The sequence below is a fragment of the Bidens hawaiensis genome, unplaced genomic scaffold, assembly GCF_021521415.1.
Source record: "Bidens hawaiensis isolate Kalapana, Puna unplaced genomic scaffold, B.hawaiensis_p1.1 tig00016121_1, whole genome shotgun sequence".
NCBI classification, from domain to species: Eukaryota; Viridiplantae; Streptophyta; class Magnoliopsida; order Asterales; family Asteraceae; genus Bidens; species Bidens hawaiensis.
The window spans coordinates 23,943-39,667 of NW_027492466.1; the positions used below are offsets into that span (position 1 = coordinate 23,943).

The 15,725-nt window shown below is 33.8% G+C and overlaps 1 protein-coding gene across 1 annotated transcript; it reads left to right on the forward strand.

Moving 5' to 3' along the window:
* Positions 1–9,886: 9,886 nt before the first annotated feature.
* On the forward strand, positions 9,887–12,798 carry LOC143550627 (PLASTID TRANSCRIPTIONALLY ACTIVE protein 6, chloroplastic-like). The gene is made up of 6 exons (XM_077041245.1): positions 9,887–10,418; positions 11,161–11,229; positions 11,357–11,461; positions 11,826–11,945; positions 12,423–12,512; positions 12,601–12,798. The coding sequence occupies exons 1-6, from the start codon at positions 9,948–9,950 to the stop codon at positions 12,715–12,717; spliced, it is 972 nt and encodes a 323-aa protein (XP_076897360.1). The 5' UTR covers positions 9,887–9,947; the 3' UTR covers positions 12,718–12,798.
* Positions 12,799–15,725: the final 2,927 nt, after the last annotated feature.

Below are 15,725 nucleotides of genomic sequence, written 5' to 3' on the forward strand. Positions count from 1 at the left end.
CAATAATTACCATAAAAGTCTTCAAAAATTGTATAAATAAATCAAACAAGCTTTAAAAAATATGTGATGCGACAATCTAGTTTCTTAATATATTAAACTAGTTCTTCTACTAGACGCATTGCCCCGGGGCATCTGACAAAACTCCAGTGTTGAAACCCGGGTGACCCGAGTGTTACGCTAATGAGTAGCCACGAATTCGGTCAATATCAGTTATGTTTGTTAAGGTATAGACATTGTTGGTAAATTTTGAGCGTTAAAGCTCTAAAAATTAATTTGTCAAATTAACATATAAAAAAAATATTTAAAACGATGTTTATGTGGTCGACAAAACCGGGCGGTGGAAAACACAAGCGTTGTCGGTCTCAGTCATTATGGCAGTAATTTGACATGAATTCGGCCGGTTTGATTACGTTTGTTAAGATACTAGACCTACAAAATGAAAAAAAAAAGTATAAATATGAAGGTGGACGAATGCCCAATGGGAGGAGGGGGGTCAGACGGTAAACTTGCGCGTTGATAAGAGGAGAGTCTACTCGAATTTGGTTGGTTTTTGTCAACTTCATTTTTGTACTGAAAATAAAACAAAAAAGGACATTTGATCGGGTTCCTTTACGTACGCCGTTATGTTAATTGAACTAAATAAAACAAAAATATCACGGATTAATACGGTGCCACTAAGTGGTCCAAATGCGACATCAAAGTTCTATTTTATATATATTAGTAACGGACTGAATTGGTGAAATGTTCCCAACCTCCTGTTTGACTATAAAAGTTCGTCTCATACCCGAACTAAAGCCCATCAAGTATTCTTCGGGAAATTACACGCGGGTTTTAGGTATACTGAATAGTTTATCTAAAATATACATTGAATATACTCGACCCGTTACCCATCATGTATGTATTGGATAACTATTGATCAATTCAAAAAAAAACAATAATTACCATAAAAGTCTTCAAAAATTGTATAAATAAATCAAACAAGCTTTAAAAAATAAGTGATGCGACAAGCTAGTTTCTTAATATATTAAACTAGTTCTTCTACGAGGCGCATTGCCCCGGGGCATCTGACAAAACTCCAGTGTTGAAACCCGGGTGACCCGAGTGTTACGCTGATGAGTAGCCACGAAGTCAGTCAATATCAGTTATGTTCGTTAAGGTATAGACATTGTTGGTAAATTTTGAGCGTTAAAGCTCTAAAAATTAATTTGTCAAATTAACATATAAAAAAAATATTTAAAACGATGTTTATGTGGTCGACAAAAACGGACGGTGGAAAACACAAGCGTTGTCGGTCTCAGTCATTATGGCAGTAATTTGACACGAATTCGGCCGGTTTGATTACGTTTGTTAAGATACTAGACCTACAAAATGAAAAAAAAAGTATAAATATGAAGGTGGACGAATGGCCAATGGGAGGAGGGGGGGTCAGACGGTAAACTTGCGCGTTGATAAGAGGAGAGTCTACTCGAATTTGGTTGGTTTTTGTCAACTTCATTTTTGTACTGAAAATAAAAAAAAAAAGGACATTTGATCGGGTTCCTTTACGTACGCCGTTATGTTAATTGAACTAAATAAAACAAAAATATCACGGATTAATACGGTGCCGCTAAGTGGTCCAAATGCGACACCAAAGTTCTATTTTATATATATTAGTAACGGACTGAATTGGTGAAATGTTCCCAACCTCCTGTTTGACTATAAAAGTTCGTCTCACACCCGAACTAAAGCCCATCAAGTATTCTTCGGGAAATTACTCGCGGGTTTTAGGTATACTGAATAGTTTATCTAAAATATACATTGAATATACTCGACCCGTTACCCATCATGTATGTATTGGATAACTATTGATCAAGTCAAAAAAAAACAATAATTACCATAAAAGTCTTCAAAAATTGTATAAATAAATCAAACAAGCTTTAAAAAATAAGTGATGCGACAAGCTAGTTTCTTAATATATTAAACTAGTTCTTCTACCAGGCGCATTGCCCTGGGGCATCTGACAAAACTCCAGTGTTGAAACCCGGGTGACCCGAGCGTTACACTGATGAGTAGCCACGAATTCAGTCAATATCAGTTATGTTCGTTAAGGTATAGACATTGTTGGTAAATTTTGAGCGTTAAAGCTCTAAAAATAAATTTGTCAAATTAATATATAAAAAAAATATATTTAAAACGATGTTTATGTGGTCGACAAAACCGGGCGGTGGAAAACACAAGCGTTGTCGGTCTCAGTCATTATGGCAGTAATTTGACACGAATTCGGCCGGTTTGATTACGTTTGTTAAGATACTAGACCTACAAAATGAAAAAAAAAAGTATAAATATGAAGGTGGACGAATGGCCAATGGGAGGAGGGGGGTCAGACGGTAAACTTGCGCGTTGATAAGAGGAGAGTCTACTCGAATTTGGTTGGTTTTTGTCAACTTCATTTTTGTACTGAAAATAAAACAAAAAAGGACATTTGATCGGGTTCCTTTACGTACGCCGTTATGTTAATTGAACTAAATAAAACAAAAATATCACGGATTAATACGGTGCCGCTAAGTGGTCCAAATGCGACACCAAAGTTCTATTTTATATATATTAGTAACGGACTGAATTGGTGAAATGTTCCCAACCTCCTGTTTGACTATAAAAGTTCGTCTCATACCCGAACTAAAGCCCATCAAGTATTCTTCGGGAAATTACTCGCGGGTTTTAGGTATACTGAATAGTTTATCTAAAATATACATTGAATATACTCGACCCGTTACCCATCATGTATGTATTGGATAACTATTGATCAATTCCAAAAAAAAAACAATAATTACCATAAAAGTCTTCAAAAATTGTATAAATAAATCAAACAAGCTTTAAAAAATAAGTGATGCGACAAGCTAGTTTCTTAATATATTAAACTAGTTCTTCTACCAGGCGCATTGCCCTGGGGCATCTGACAAAACTCCAGTGTTGAAACCCGGGTGACCCGAGTGTTACGCTGATGAGTAGCCACGAATTCAGTCAATATTAGTTATGTTCGTTAAGGTATACACATTGTTGGTAAATTTTGAGCGTTAAAGCTCTAAAAATTAATTTGTCAAATTAACATATAAAAAAAATATTTAAAACGATGTTTATGTGGTCGACAAAAACGGGCGGTGGAAAACACAAGCGTTGTCGGTCTCAGTCATTATGGCAGTAATTTGACACGAATTCGGCCGGTTTGATTACGTTTGTTAAGATACTAGACCTACAAAATGAAAAAAAAAAGTATAAATATGAAGGTTGACGAATGGCCAATGGGAGGAGGGGGGGTCAGACGGTAAACTTGCGCCTTGATAAGAGGAGAGTCTACTCGAATTTGGTTGGTTTTTGTCAACTTCATTTTTGTACTGAAAATAAAACAAAAAAGGACATTTGATCGGGTTCCTTTACGTACGCCGTTATGTTAATTGAACTAAATAAAACAAAAATATCACCGATTAATACGGTGCCGCTAAGTGGTCCAAATGCGACACCAAAGTTCTATTTTATATATATTAGTAACGGACTGAATTGGTGAAATGTTCCCAACCTCCTGTTTGACTATAAAAGTTCGTCTCATACCCGAACTAAAGCCCATCAAGTATTCTTCGGGAAATTACTCGCGGGTTTTAGGTATACTGAATAGTTTATCTAAAATATACATTGAATATACTCGACCCGTTACCCATCATGTATGTATTGGATAACTATTGATCAATTCCAAAAAAAAAACAATAATTACCATAAAAGTCTTCAAAAATTGTATAAATAAATCAAACAAGCTTTAAAAAATATGTGATGCGACAATCTAGTTTCTTAATATATTAAACTAGTTCTTCTACTAGACGCATTGCCCCGGGGCATCTGACAAAACTCCAGTGTTGAAACCCGGGTGACCCGAGTGTTACGCTGATGAGTAGCCACGAATTCAGTCAATATCAGTTATGTTCGTTAAGGTATAGACATTGTTGGTAAATTTTGAGCGTTAAAGCTCTAAAAATTAATTTGTCAAATTAACATATAAAAAAAATATTTAAAACGATGTTTATGTGGTCGACAAAACCGGGCGGTGGAAAACACAAGCGTTGTCGGTCTCAGTCATTATGGCAGTAATTTGACATGAATTCGGCCGGTTTGATTACGTTTGTTAAGATACTAGACCTACAAAATGAAAAAAAAAGTATAAATATGAAGGTGGACGAATGCCCAATGGGAGGAGGGGGGTCAGACGGTAAACTTGCGCGTTGATAAGAGGAGAGTCTACTCGAATTTGGTTGGTTTTTGTCAACTTCATTTTTGTACTGAAAATAAAACAAAAAAGGACATTTGATCGGGTTCCTTTACGTACGCCGTTATGTTAATTGAACTAAATAAAACAAAAATATCACGGATTAATACGGTGCCGCTAAGTGGTCCAAATGCGACATCAAAGTTCTATTTTATATATATTAGTAACGGACTGAATTGGTGAAATGTTCCCAACCTCCTGTTTGACTATAAAAGTTCGTCTCATACCCGAACTAAAGCCCATCAAGTATTCTTCGGGAAATTACTCGCGGGTTTTAGGTATACTGAATAGTTTATCTAAAATATACATTGAATATACTCGACCCGTTACCCATCATGTATGTATTGGATAACTATTGATCAATTCAAAAAAAAAACAATAATTACCATAAAAGTCTTCAAAAATTGTATAAATAAATCAAACAAGCTTTAAAAAATAAGTGATGCGACAAGCTAGTTTCTTAATATATTAAACTAGTTCTTCTACGAGGCGCATTGCCCCGGGGCATCTGACAAAACTCCAGTGTTGAAACCCGGGTGACCCGAGTGTTACGCTGATGAGTAGCCACGAAGTCAGTCAATATCAGTTATGTTCGTTAAGGTATAGACATTGTTGGTAAATTTTGAGCGTTAAAGCTCTAAAAATTAATTTGTCAAATTAACATATAAAAAAAATATTTAAAACGATGTTTATGTGGTCGACAAAACCGGGCGGTGGAAAACACAAGCGTTGTCGGTCTCAGTCATTATGGCAGTAATTTGACACGAATTCGGCCGGTTTGATTACGTTTGTTAAGATACTAGACCTACAAAATGAAAAAAAAAAGTATAAATATGAAGGTGGACGAATGGCCAATGGGAGGAGGGGGGGTTAGACGGTAAACTTGCGCGTTGATAAGAGGAGAGTCTACTCGAATTTGGTTGGTTTTTGTCAACTTCATTTTTGTACTGAAAATAAAACAAAAAAGGACATTTGATCGGGTTCCTTTACGTACGCCGTTATGTTAATTGAACTAAATAAAACAAAAATATCACAGATTAATACGGTGCCGCTAAGTGGTCCAAATGCGACACCAAAGTTCTATTTTATATATATTAGTAACGGACTGAATTGGTGAAATGTTCCCAACCTCCTGTTTGACTATAAAAGTTCTTCTCATACCCGAACTAAAACCCATCAAGTAATCTTCGGGAAATTACTCGCGGGTTTTAGGTATACTGAATAGTTTATCTAAAATATACATTGAATATACTCGACCCGTTACCCATCATGTATGTATTGGATAACTATTGATCAATTCCAAAAAAAAAAACAATAATTACCATAAAAGTCTTCAAAAATTGTATAAATAAATCAAACAAGCTTTAAAAAATAAGTGATGCGACAAGCTAGTTTCTTAATATATTAAACTAGTTCTTCTACCAGGCGCATTGCCCCGGGGCATCTGATAAAACTCCAGTGTTGAAACCCGGGCGACCCGAGTGCTACGCTGATGAGTAGCCACGAACTCAGTCAATATCAGTTATGTTCGTTAAGGTATAGACATTGTTTGTAAAGTTTGAGTGTTAAAGCTCTAAAAATTAATTTGTTAAATTAACATAAAAAAATATATTTAAAACTATGTTTATATGGTCGACAAAACCGGGTGGTGGAAAACACAAGCATTGTCGGTCTCAGTCATTGTGGCAGTAATTCGACACGAATTCGGTCGGTTTGATTACGATACTAGAGCTACAAAATGAAAAAAAAAGTATAAATATGAAGGTGGACTAATGGCTAATGGGAGGGGGGGGGGGTCGGACGGTAAACTTGCGCGTTGATAAGTGGAGAGTCTACTCGAATTTGGTTGGTTTTTGTCAACTTCATTTTTGTACTAAAAATAAAACAAAAAAAGGACATTTAATCGGGTTCCTTTACGTACGCCATTATGGTAATTGAACTAAATAAAACAAAAAAATCACGGATTAATACGGTGCCGCTAAGTGGTCCAAATGCAGCACCAAAGTTCTATTTTATATATATTAGTAATAGTAATAGTAATTCTACCAAGCCTCTGCGAAGATGACACCGGCACCCTAGCCCCACTCTATTAGGTCGTTCATATGGTAAAGCTCCCCAACTAATATATCTAGAGCTTCATGTAAAACATAACCTCGTATATTGTTGAAGAGTGGTACAACTATTGGTCGTTCATGAATCTGTTATAGCTTCTTGTAAAGATTTTTTATAGCTCAATCCTGAACCAACACGATATGATCGATAACCTACACGAATTTATCCAGCGTAAACTTGGCAGTCGCCAAGTGTTTCTTCATAAGTGCATGTGCGCTCATAACTATATTAGTTGTAGAAGTTCCGAATTTGAGATCATCACTCTATGATGTAGACACAAACATCTCTTTGTACTTATCCAATCATTTTGTTTTCAAACAAGATAACATTCCTGAAAATGTGCGTAAACAATGAATTTAAGATAAATACACAAATCTAGCTATTCAAACACAAAATCATGAAATATGAAAAAATAGATAAATTACTTGGATGGTTGTTGATTACTAGAGCTTCAAATTTAGCCGGGACGCTTGGTTTATCAGTTGTTTGGCCATTATTAGAGCTTCAATAGCAGCGAGACAAATGAGATGTCTTACTCGCCTGCGTGACCCTCAATGTGAGCTTCTTTTACTTTGTTCATGTATGGGGGTGGCTAAGTTGTCCGGACTCCGAACATGTCAGCCTATGTTTGTTAAAGAAGTTGTCTATGTTTTTGACAAAAGGGCTTCGAGCGACGATTGAGGATATTGTGGTATGTGGGGGTCCGTTTTTGGGTGATTTTTAATGGAGAAAGGCCTCTCTCCCTATCCATTTTTGGGTTATATTCAGCTGAAGATGCTTTCCACCTATCCTTGTATTCCCCACCACGTCACACTTGAGAAAAACTTTGACTACATCGCTAGCTAGTGGCATTTTTCTTTGTTGGGTAAGTTTGATGACACCGGTCTCATGACCTCCACTTTGCGTCTAGTTCTTCAATTTCTTAAGAGACACAAACAAGTGTAACACAATATGTGTTTGTTAACAACGGCGGTGTTAGATAAACTAATTTTAGATTATACCTTATTAGTTGAAAACGATGATATGTTAGTAGAAGATCCGCATAACTGTAAATAGTTATTGTCAAAAAAAAATCGACACCTCTAACTAGTTTTTGATAACTGATAATATGTGTAATAATATGAATAAGAGTAAACGAGCATAGAATGAATAAACTTACAGTCCTATATATATTATTTCAATGGAATATTGTGTTGTGTCAAATAATTTGCGGTATAATTTTGTATCATATCAAATAATTTGCGAAATCATGTGTCGAGTCAAGTAAATTGTTTCGAGTCTAGAATCTTGTGCTGCACGCAGAGCTAGTCAAAAATACCCTTGTGATCAAACAAGTCAAAAACCGATATGTGTATGATTTTTAAAAACAAATTATTTGACTTTCAAAAATTAAATTTGACTTTGTGAAATATTTAAGTATACATGTAATGTATAAGTGGAATTTCAAGTTTAGAAAAAAAAAATATTTGAAGTGTGCCAAAAAAAACCCTTTAAACCAAATCCTTGAATTACCAAATTGCACACTTGACCTAATACCAACCTGCTGTTACTTGTAATTTATAGACATTTGATAATACCTAAATTGCCCTTGGATGCATAACTTCAAAATATGCAACGAATGACCCGTCTACCAAAATGTCCCTCTAAGTCAATGTTTAGTAGATAAAACTTAAACCGAAATTAGAACCGAATCTGCCCGTAATGACTGTTAACTTGAATTTGACCGTAAGCAAAAGGGGGTAGTTGTCTATTATAATGGTAAAAATAGTTAGTTATGGAGTGCAAACTTATTTTATTTTCCTCATCTACTATGCATGAGTCTATAGCCGAATATGGGGAGTTGTGGCAATTGAGTTACATGGTATTTAATTTTGTATGTATGTAGATAGGACTCTATTTATTTTTCCTCCATTTTGGCTAAATATCGTTAACTTCTCTTATGGAATGTTGGTTAATTTGGTTGAACTTCTGAAAATGTTTGCTTTAATGTTGTCACAAATGTATACTATCTATTATTTGTTTGACTAAATGTTATGAATATGTATGAATTGTTAATATTTGTTGCTTATTTACAGTATCTACAATTGATTACTTATTCATCTTATTTGGTTTGGTCGTTCGCTCTAAGTTTTGTCAAAATTATAAGTAAATGTACTTGGTTACATGTAATTTTAATTTTAAAATTTAATAAATATGAAATAATGTTTTCAATCTTGTGTCACACGAACACATAAGCTAGTATATCATATATGTTGTGACAACTTGAAATCTGGGTGAGGGAATCGATGTCCCGTTAACACATTTCTGTAGAAAAGGGTTATTTTAAGTTTTCCATCCTTTATTTCACACTAAATCTAGAAAGAAAAAAGAAAAAGAAAAAGAAAGAAAGAAACTTTAGGAAATTAGCAAATAAGGAAAAGAGTAAGAAAGAGACTTGGTTTTCATATTAAACAAGTTTGATTCATGTCTATATTATTTAATTTTGGTGGCATCGAGTGATGATGAAAGACCAGATGATTACGTGGCGTTCACTAGACTGAACACGTTTATCATACCGCACTATCATACTTTCAAGTGTGTGTTCACGAGCGTTGACATTAAATAAAATTATCCGATATAGTAAATTTAGCCGGAACCCATTTTAAAGATTAGTTGACAATTAAAAAAATTCGAGTTACAGGAGTGATATAAGATAAATTGGATGTGACTCAATGGTAGAGCACTCATTTACAAGTGAGAGGTAGGGGGTTCAAACCCCACTATCACCAATTTATATGGGAGATAGCCAGGGTTCGAGTCCTGATCTCACCCAGTTTTACCGGCACCTCGCTGTCGTGCCGTTTGGCGGACGTAGGGGTTGGGTTTTATCCGGGGAATTCCTCAATAGGTGGACTACTAGGGGCTTCGTCCGTCCGGACTAGTGGCCGTCTCGGGCTACCTTTAGCCAATGAGGGCCGCATACGAAGTACCCAGCGTTACTTAGTTGGTCGTTGCATAAAAAAAGAAAAAACAACAGGAGTGATATAAGTTAGGAGTGAAATAAAGACAGAAACATGATCAAATACATTTTATTCTTAACATGAAAATAGTGGGAACCAATTTGTTGTTATTATTAGGTTTATTTTTATAGGTGTTTTTTGTTATTTTTTGTTCATATTTGCTAGTTTTCGATTATGAGACGTTATAAGTATTTGCTGATTTATATTTTGTTGTTATTATTAGATTTTTTCATTTGCTGTTAAAAATATTTGTTGGTATTTGCTGTTATTATTTTGTTCTTGATTTTGATTATTTTGTTGTATTTTTTAGGTTTTTTTATTTGTTATTATAAATCATTGTTTATGTAGATTGGTATTGTAGTTGGTATTGTTTGTTACGTTATCATTTTTTTATAAATTATTATTTCCTACGTTCTAATGTTAAGATTAAAATGCACGTAAACCTGCCCAATAAACACAACTCAAGCAAACATTTACCGTTTCCCTCCGCCCAAAGTCTAGTCCCAAAAACCTTATCTTAAACCCTGAGTCCACTTCAACGGACCATGAGCACCACCGTCTTCTTCCTCTCACCACCACCACTCCGCACCTTCCCAATTAAAACCCAAATCCCATCACTACCCGCCATCCGAAGTACTGTCTCCTTCACCTCTATAACCCTCAACCCATTTCCAAAACCCCTTAAACGGGACTTCAAAATCTTCTCCGACGACGGAGACGCCGGCGGCGACTCTGACGGCGGCGGAGAAGCGGATCACGACGACATGGACGAGGAGGAAGTGGACAAGGGGGATAATAAGAGAGACTACGATGTTGAGTACGAGGTAGTAGAGGGTGAGGATGGGATTACGGCGGTGAGTAGTAAGAGCTTTGTGTCGACTCAGGGGTGGAACTCGGAGGAGGTGGTGGATTATCGGATTAATGAAGACGAGTTTCATAAGATTAGTTTGATGGATTGTGATTTCTTTATAAGGAAGCCGCCAGACCCAGATAATGATGTTTATGATTTTAGAGAGGTATCTAGGACTTTAATTGCTTATTATATGCTTCAGTTTTTAATAAGCTTGACTAAATTTGATTTATTTTTAAACTAAGATTTTGGGGTGTTTGAAGATGAATTTGTTGGATTAAGCTGTACTAACCAAATTTTGATTAATGTAGGAAGGATAAATAAATATCATACAAAAATATATAAATACGATTGTTAGTTTTAAATATCAATCCGTTTAGATATTAGACACCTATGCGTGTTAAGTTAAACGGAGTTGTTAGTTTTTTTAAACTGCTCGGAACCGATACACACGATTCTTTTGCTTACATTTTTATCCTTTTTCTTACGTGGTTTATGTTTTTATGTCTTGTGTTTTTTAAAACAATTTGGATGTGCCGATTTCAAGTTGTTACTGAGAGAAAAGTTCACAATTTTGTTCAGATGTACAGAAAAGGTGTTGAGGGAGTTTAATGCGTAAAAACAGAGTATATTTTTTTATGGTATTTGCTCATTTAAGAACAATTGATGAGTTTTCAGGAAACGGGTTTTCATACCTTAAGGCTTAAAAAACCTAGTTAGTTGGATTAATAATTTAGATGTAATTTGAGTTTTGAGGTCTGGTTGGCCAACATGTTGACTTTGAAGTTGATACAAGTTAAAATGGATAGATAAGGGTTGGTGTCACATTGGTCATGAAAATTGAAAATATTATTATTGTTATGTGTTTATGGAAGACCTTAACTAAACATTTTGGTTTGGTGTTGCAGATGTATGTGACTGAACCAGATACGGATATCTATGCAATTCCACGAGTTCTTGCGCCCATGCCCGAGAAGGTTAGTTTTCATACTTTTCAGTTCTTATGCATATATCCATTGAATTACAAATTCACCAATTTCTTAATAATCGAGTGGATAATAATAATAATAATAATAATAATAATAATAATAATTCTCATTGCAGTATATTAGATGTGCAAAGAGTGATTGGGGTACCTATAACGTCACAGAACCACCAATTGATGCACTTCGGGATCCCATGTACAAATCCGAGTGGGAGGTTATGAAGGTGAGAAATCCATGATTCTTAATATATTAAACCTCCTGAACTAATTTTATAGGAATAATATATTTTTGTAATCATACATTAGTAGTTAGTAAAGGATACATATATATTTTGGACAGAAACTGTTTCAGGTCAAAATTATCTGACCTAATATGTTGCGGCCTGATACATAAAGTCAACCGTTTTGACTTTTTTTCCTGACTCGATACAAAAAGTCAACTTATTTGCTAGCTTGGTAGGAATGTGGGATTTTTTTTCATTGCAATTTTATATAAAGACAATTAATACATTAGATATGGTTATTAGTACTTTTATTTCATTTTATCGCAATGCTGCAATATATATTAACTTTGTTTTCTTGATGAAGGTCTTTTTGACAAAGCACTACCGGAACCGAAGGTTGGATGACCCCGACTTTGTGCTTGACTTTGAAGAGATTTATGTTATTGATTCAAAGACAAAGTCGATAACTCGGGCTAAAGTCTTGGTTAGTACAAATATTGAATTATATTTTCACTCTCGTTTAAAAGAAAGTTTCTATAGAATCATCAATTATTAATTTTCCGCACTTCAAGAAAAGAATAATTTCACCAACTAGTGTTGCAAGATTTGTACAAGTCGAGTAACTCGTTAAAACGAGTAGCTTTTTGCATGGGTTAGGGTAGGTCGACCTGACCCTTTGGTCCATTATCTTTTTTTGAATAATAGTGATTTTAGTTAGGATTAACAGATAATTTTGTTATAATATTAATAGTTCTTTTGAATGCAGCAAATTTAAGAAATTATATACACATTTTAGAGTACTTTCAATCTCTTTTCTTTTCAACTAAATATATTGATATTACTCTTAGTGTAAGTCAGAATTACCCAAGTCAACCTATTAATAGATAAATGGGTCGGAACATGCATCGTTTCTTTTGATAGAAAATTCAAGGTTTAACGGGATTATTACGATGCGTTACAGGTGACGGTTCCTGAAGGACGAAACAGGGATAGAAAGAACGATTTTCTGGTTATCCGGGATAATGCAACATCATTCAAAATAATTCCCTCGGTGATGATCTTGTTTTATAACTTTTTTTTTTAGTTAAAGAATATTGGATCCTGTCTAACACTCTTTAACACGATACTTGTTTTTGTAGGGCGAGAGGGATGATCCGACGACTGTTGTTCATCGTGAAGAATGGGACAAGGACAGAAAGGATATGGAAAGACATCTCAGCAAGCTAAGGGACTTTAATGTTTCAAATTGGTTCTAGTTTTTGTTACTTAACTTTTGTTAGTTGTCAGCGAGTATGAATGTTTTGCTAGTATTTATATTTAGTTAATTGTTATTATCATTTTTGTTTCGGTATAAAAGAGTCATTTGAGAATTACAAACGAGGCTAGACTATATATAAGATACACTAGCTTTAGAGCCCGTGTAGCACACGGGATGATTAAAATAATTAAGTTACAAATAAAACAATACATAATGTATATGGAAAAATGTGTTACATCTATGTCTGTATCATTATACATATATTGATTTTATTTATATCATAAAACGATTTTTTCCAAAAAAGTAATAAACTTAAATAAAATAAAACTGCATCTGTAAAAACACACAAAATAACACTCCATCTATTGAAAATTTATTCTCAGTGTCATATATGTATAATTGAAAGAAATTTAGTTACGAACCAATTTCGGACTATACTTCTCATATAATAATATTTTTGAGCTACACTATGAAAAAGATTTTGATAAGTTTAAGGGGTTTCTCGACTTTGCCAATTGACAAAAAAAATATAACAGGTTAACCCGTTCAATTTTGTGAATGTTTTGCTTCACTTGAACATAATTTTGTACGACATGTTTCACATACAACATTCTAATCCCTATTAATAAAAAATCAATGCTGACACAAATGTTTCTAATTTGATAGAAGTTAGAGGCATTGATAGGTCATAGAGGTGACATGTCGGAAGTGTTTGTCATTTTTTTTAAATTTTGATAGTCATGAGAAAAATACTCAACGTGCAAAAGGCCGAATCTTTTGACTATTTCCAAAAATGTCCTAAAAAAATTTCAAAACCCAATTGCAATTAAAATTCTAACTTTCATTTGTTTTACATTTTCATGTCAAAACTTTGAACCCGTAACAAGTTTGACGATAAATCTATTTGCACTCTCAAATTTTTGAAAAAAAATCATATTACCCCTATTTTACCCGTAACAAATTTGAGCCAAATATAGTTAATCTGTACCAAATGATTTTTTACCAACTTTTAACATTTAAGTTTCACAAAAAACCCTAAGCAATCCTTGATAAACAAACCTAGGAAACTAAATATGATAAACTTTATTATATTTGAAAGTGATTGGTATATACTATCTTTACAATTTAACACATATATGTATAGTTTACAAAATTAACCAAAAAAATAAATAGATAGATTTAAATTATATATTTATAATTTATAAATTTAAATGACAATGTACAAAAAAACCAATAGATAAATGAATTCATTTTTTAAAAATGGATCAACTTTTAAGCATATATTTATAATTTAATGATTAAAAAAATTACTTCGCAAATTGAAAGCATATTAGAATTTTATTTTTTATTTAAAATCTTCAACAATAAACATAGTATAATATGTTAATGATAACATTCAAAAATGTATTTTTTTTCAATATTTAACAAACGCAGTTTGTTGTTAATTTTTGGATTTCACCAATTGAAATATATTCTATCAATGTATAGAAGTATAACATGTAAATGATTTTTTTTTTTATAAAAGTGTGATATAATATAAACAGAGTTTAAAGAAAATAAATAATTTTATCATGTTATAGAAATAATATAAATGGAGTGTAAAATAAAAGTGAATAATTATTGATATATGACATATATTAGTTTTGGAGGGAAAAAATTGTGAGGATTAACCATAAGCTGACATGTGTCACAATTATTTTACATTATTAGAATAGGTAGATTGGTTAATTTGAGAATTACATTTTTGTTTCGGTATATAATTATCATTTTTGTTTGGGTATAAAAGAGTCATTTGAGAATTACAAACGAGGCTAGACTATATATAAAATACATTGGTTAAATTTCCCCAGGTTCGAGTGGGAGCAAGGCGAACACTCAAACCGGGTTTGAAGTTCTTGAACACTCAAACTGGTTAATATTTGTTGGCATTCTCTTAGACAAACCTTTTTAATAAAGTGTATTGGTTTTTATTAATCTCAATTATTATTTTTTGTCGTTGTCGGTCCCAACTATTGAATTGACTGATAACGATCCCACATTTTTATCATATTTGTCCTCAATAGTCCGCGACTAACAGAATGTTAATGCCATTAGTTGCAGGTCGATGAAAACGTTTTTTGACAGAAAACTCAACATTTTTGTCATAAATATCTTTGTAACCTTAGATCGGACCTTTAGGAATCTTAAATAAGTAAAAGCTCTAATTATTGATGTCGTCGAATCCTTAGAACCATTGTTGAATTGGTTAATGGTGCTCAAGTGGTGGTGTTTGGTTGATGGTGAGTCAGTTGGCGGTGGTGGTGATGATTTTCAGGTGGTGTTTAGGTTAAGTTTGCTGGCAAAAAGTGACTTTTCCAGCAAAAATCATTTTTCCGGCTATATACAATTAGCTCCAATAATAATAAAAGAGTTGGAAGCCAAGTTAGCTCCAAAAACATTGTATTCTCCATTCGATATACAATTGATTTCCATCACCATCACAACCATTGCAACAAATAATATGTAGTAAATTACAAATCTGTACTTCATATAATGAGTTCATGACATACTCATTCACGCTTGTTATTTTTCAATTTGTTAAACTTAATAATGCATTATATAAACATTGTCCTAGAGGTTGATACGTTGTTTCCAATGGTTTAGCTTTGGATAATAATATTTAGTGTTCTCTTTCACATACGTGTGACATTTGTCAATTTCGGGTTTAGTTTGTATCCGTATTTGTATTGTTTTATGTTGTAAACCGACCCGTTTTGTAAACCGAAACTCATGATATATAAAATTTTGGATTTTCATGTTACAAAAACATTCTCATTTTTTCAATTTGAAAAACCTCTTTTACGGATTCGAAAACGGACTTAAAACGAGCAAATTACATCAAAACGAACTTCCGGACGCACAAACAAACCACAAAAGACGATCTGGGCCAGCCCCCCCCCCCCCCCCCGAGCACGCCACGCCGCGCGACCAGAGGGAAAGGGGAGGCTGCGCGACGCCTAGGGAGAC

Excerpts from the sequence above, each read along its gene's own strand:
- LOC143550627 (XM_077041245.1), top strand. The coding sequence starts at position 9,948 with ATGAGCACCACCGTCTTCTTCCTCTCACCACCACCACTCCGCACCTTC. Across the intron at positions 10,419-11,160 it reads ATGTTTATGATTTTAGAGAG|ATGTATGTGACTGAACCAGA; the intron begins GTATCTAGGACT and ends TTGGTGTTGCAG. Across the intron at positions 11,230-11,356 it reads TTGCGCCCATGCCCGAGAAG|TATATTAGATGTGCAAAGAG; the intron begins GTTAGTTTTCAT and ends TTCTCATTGCAG.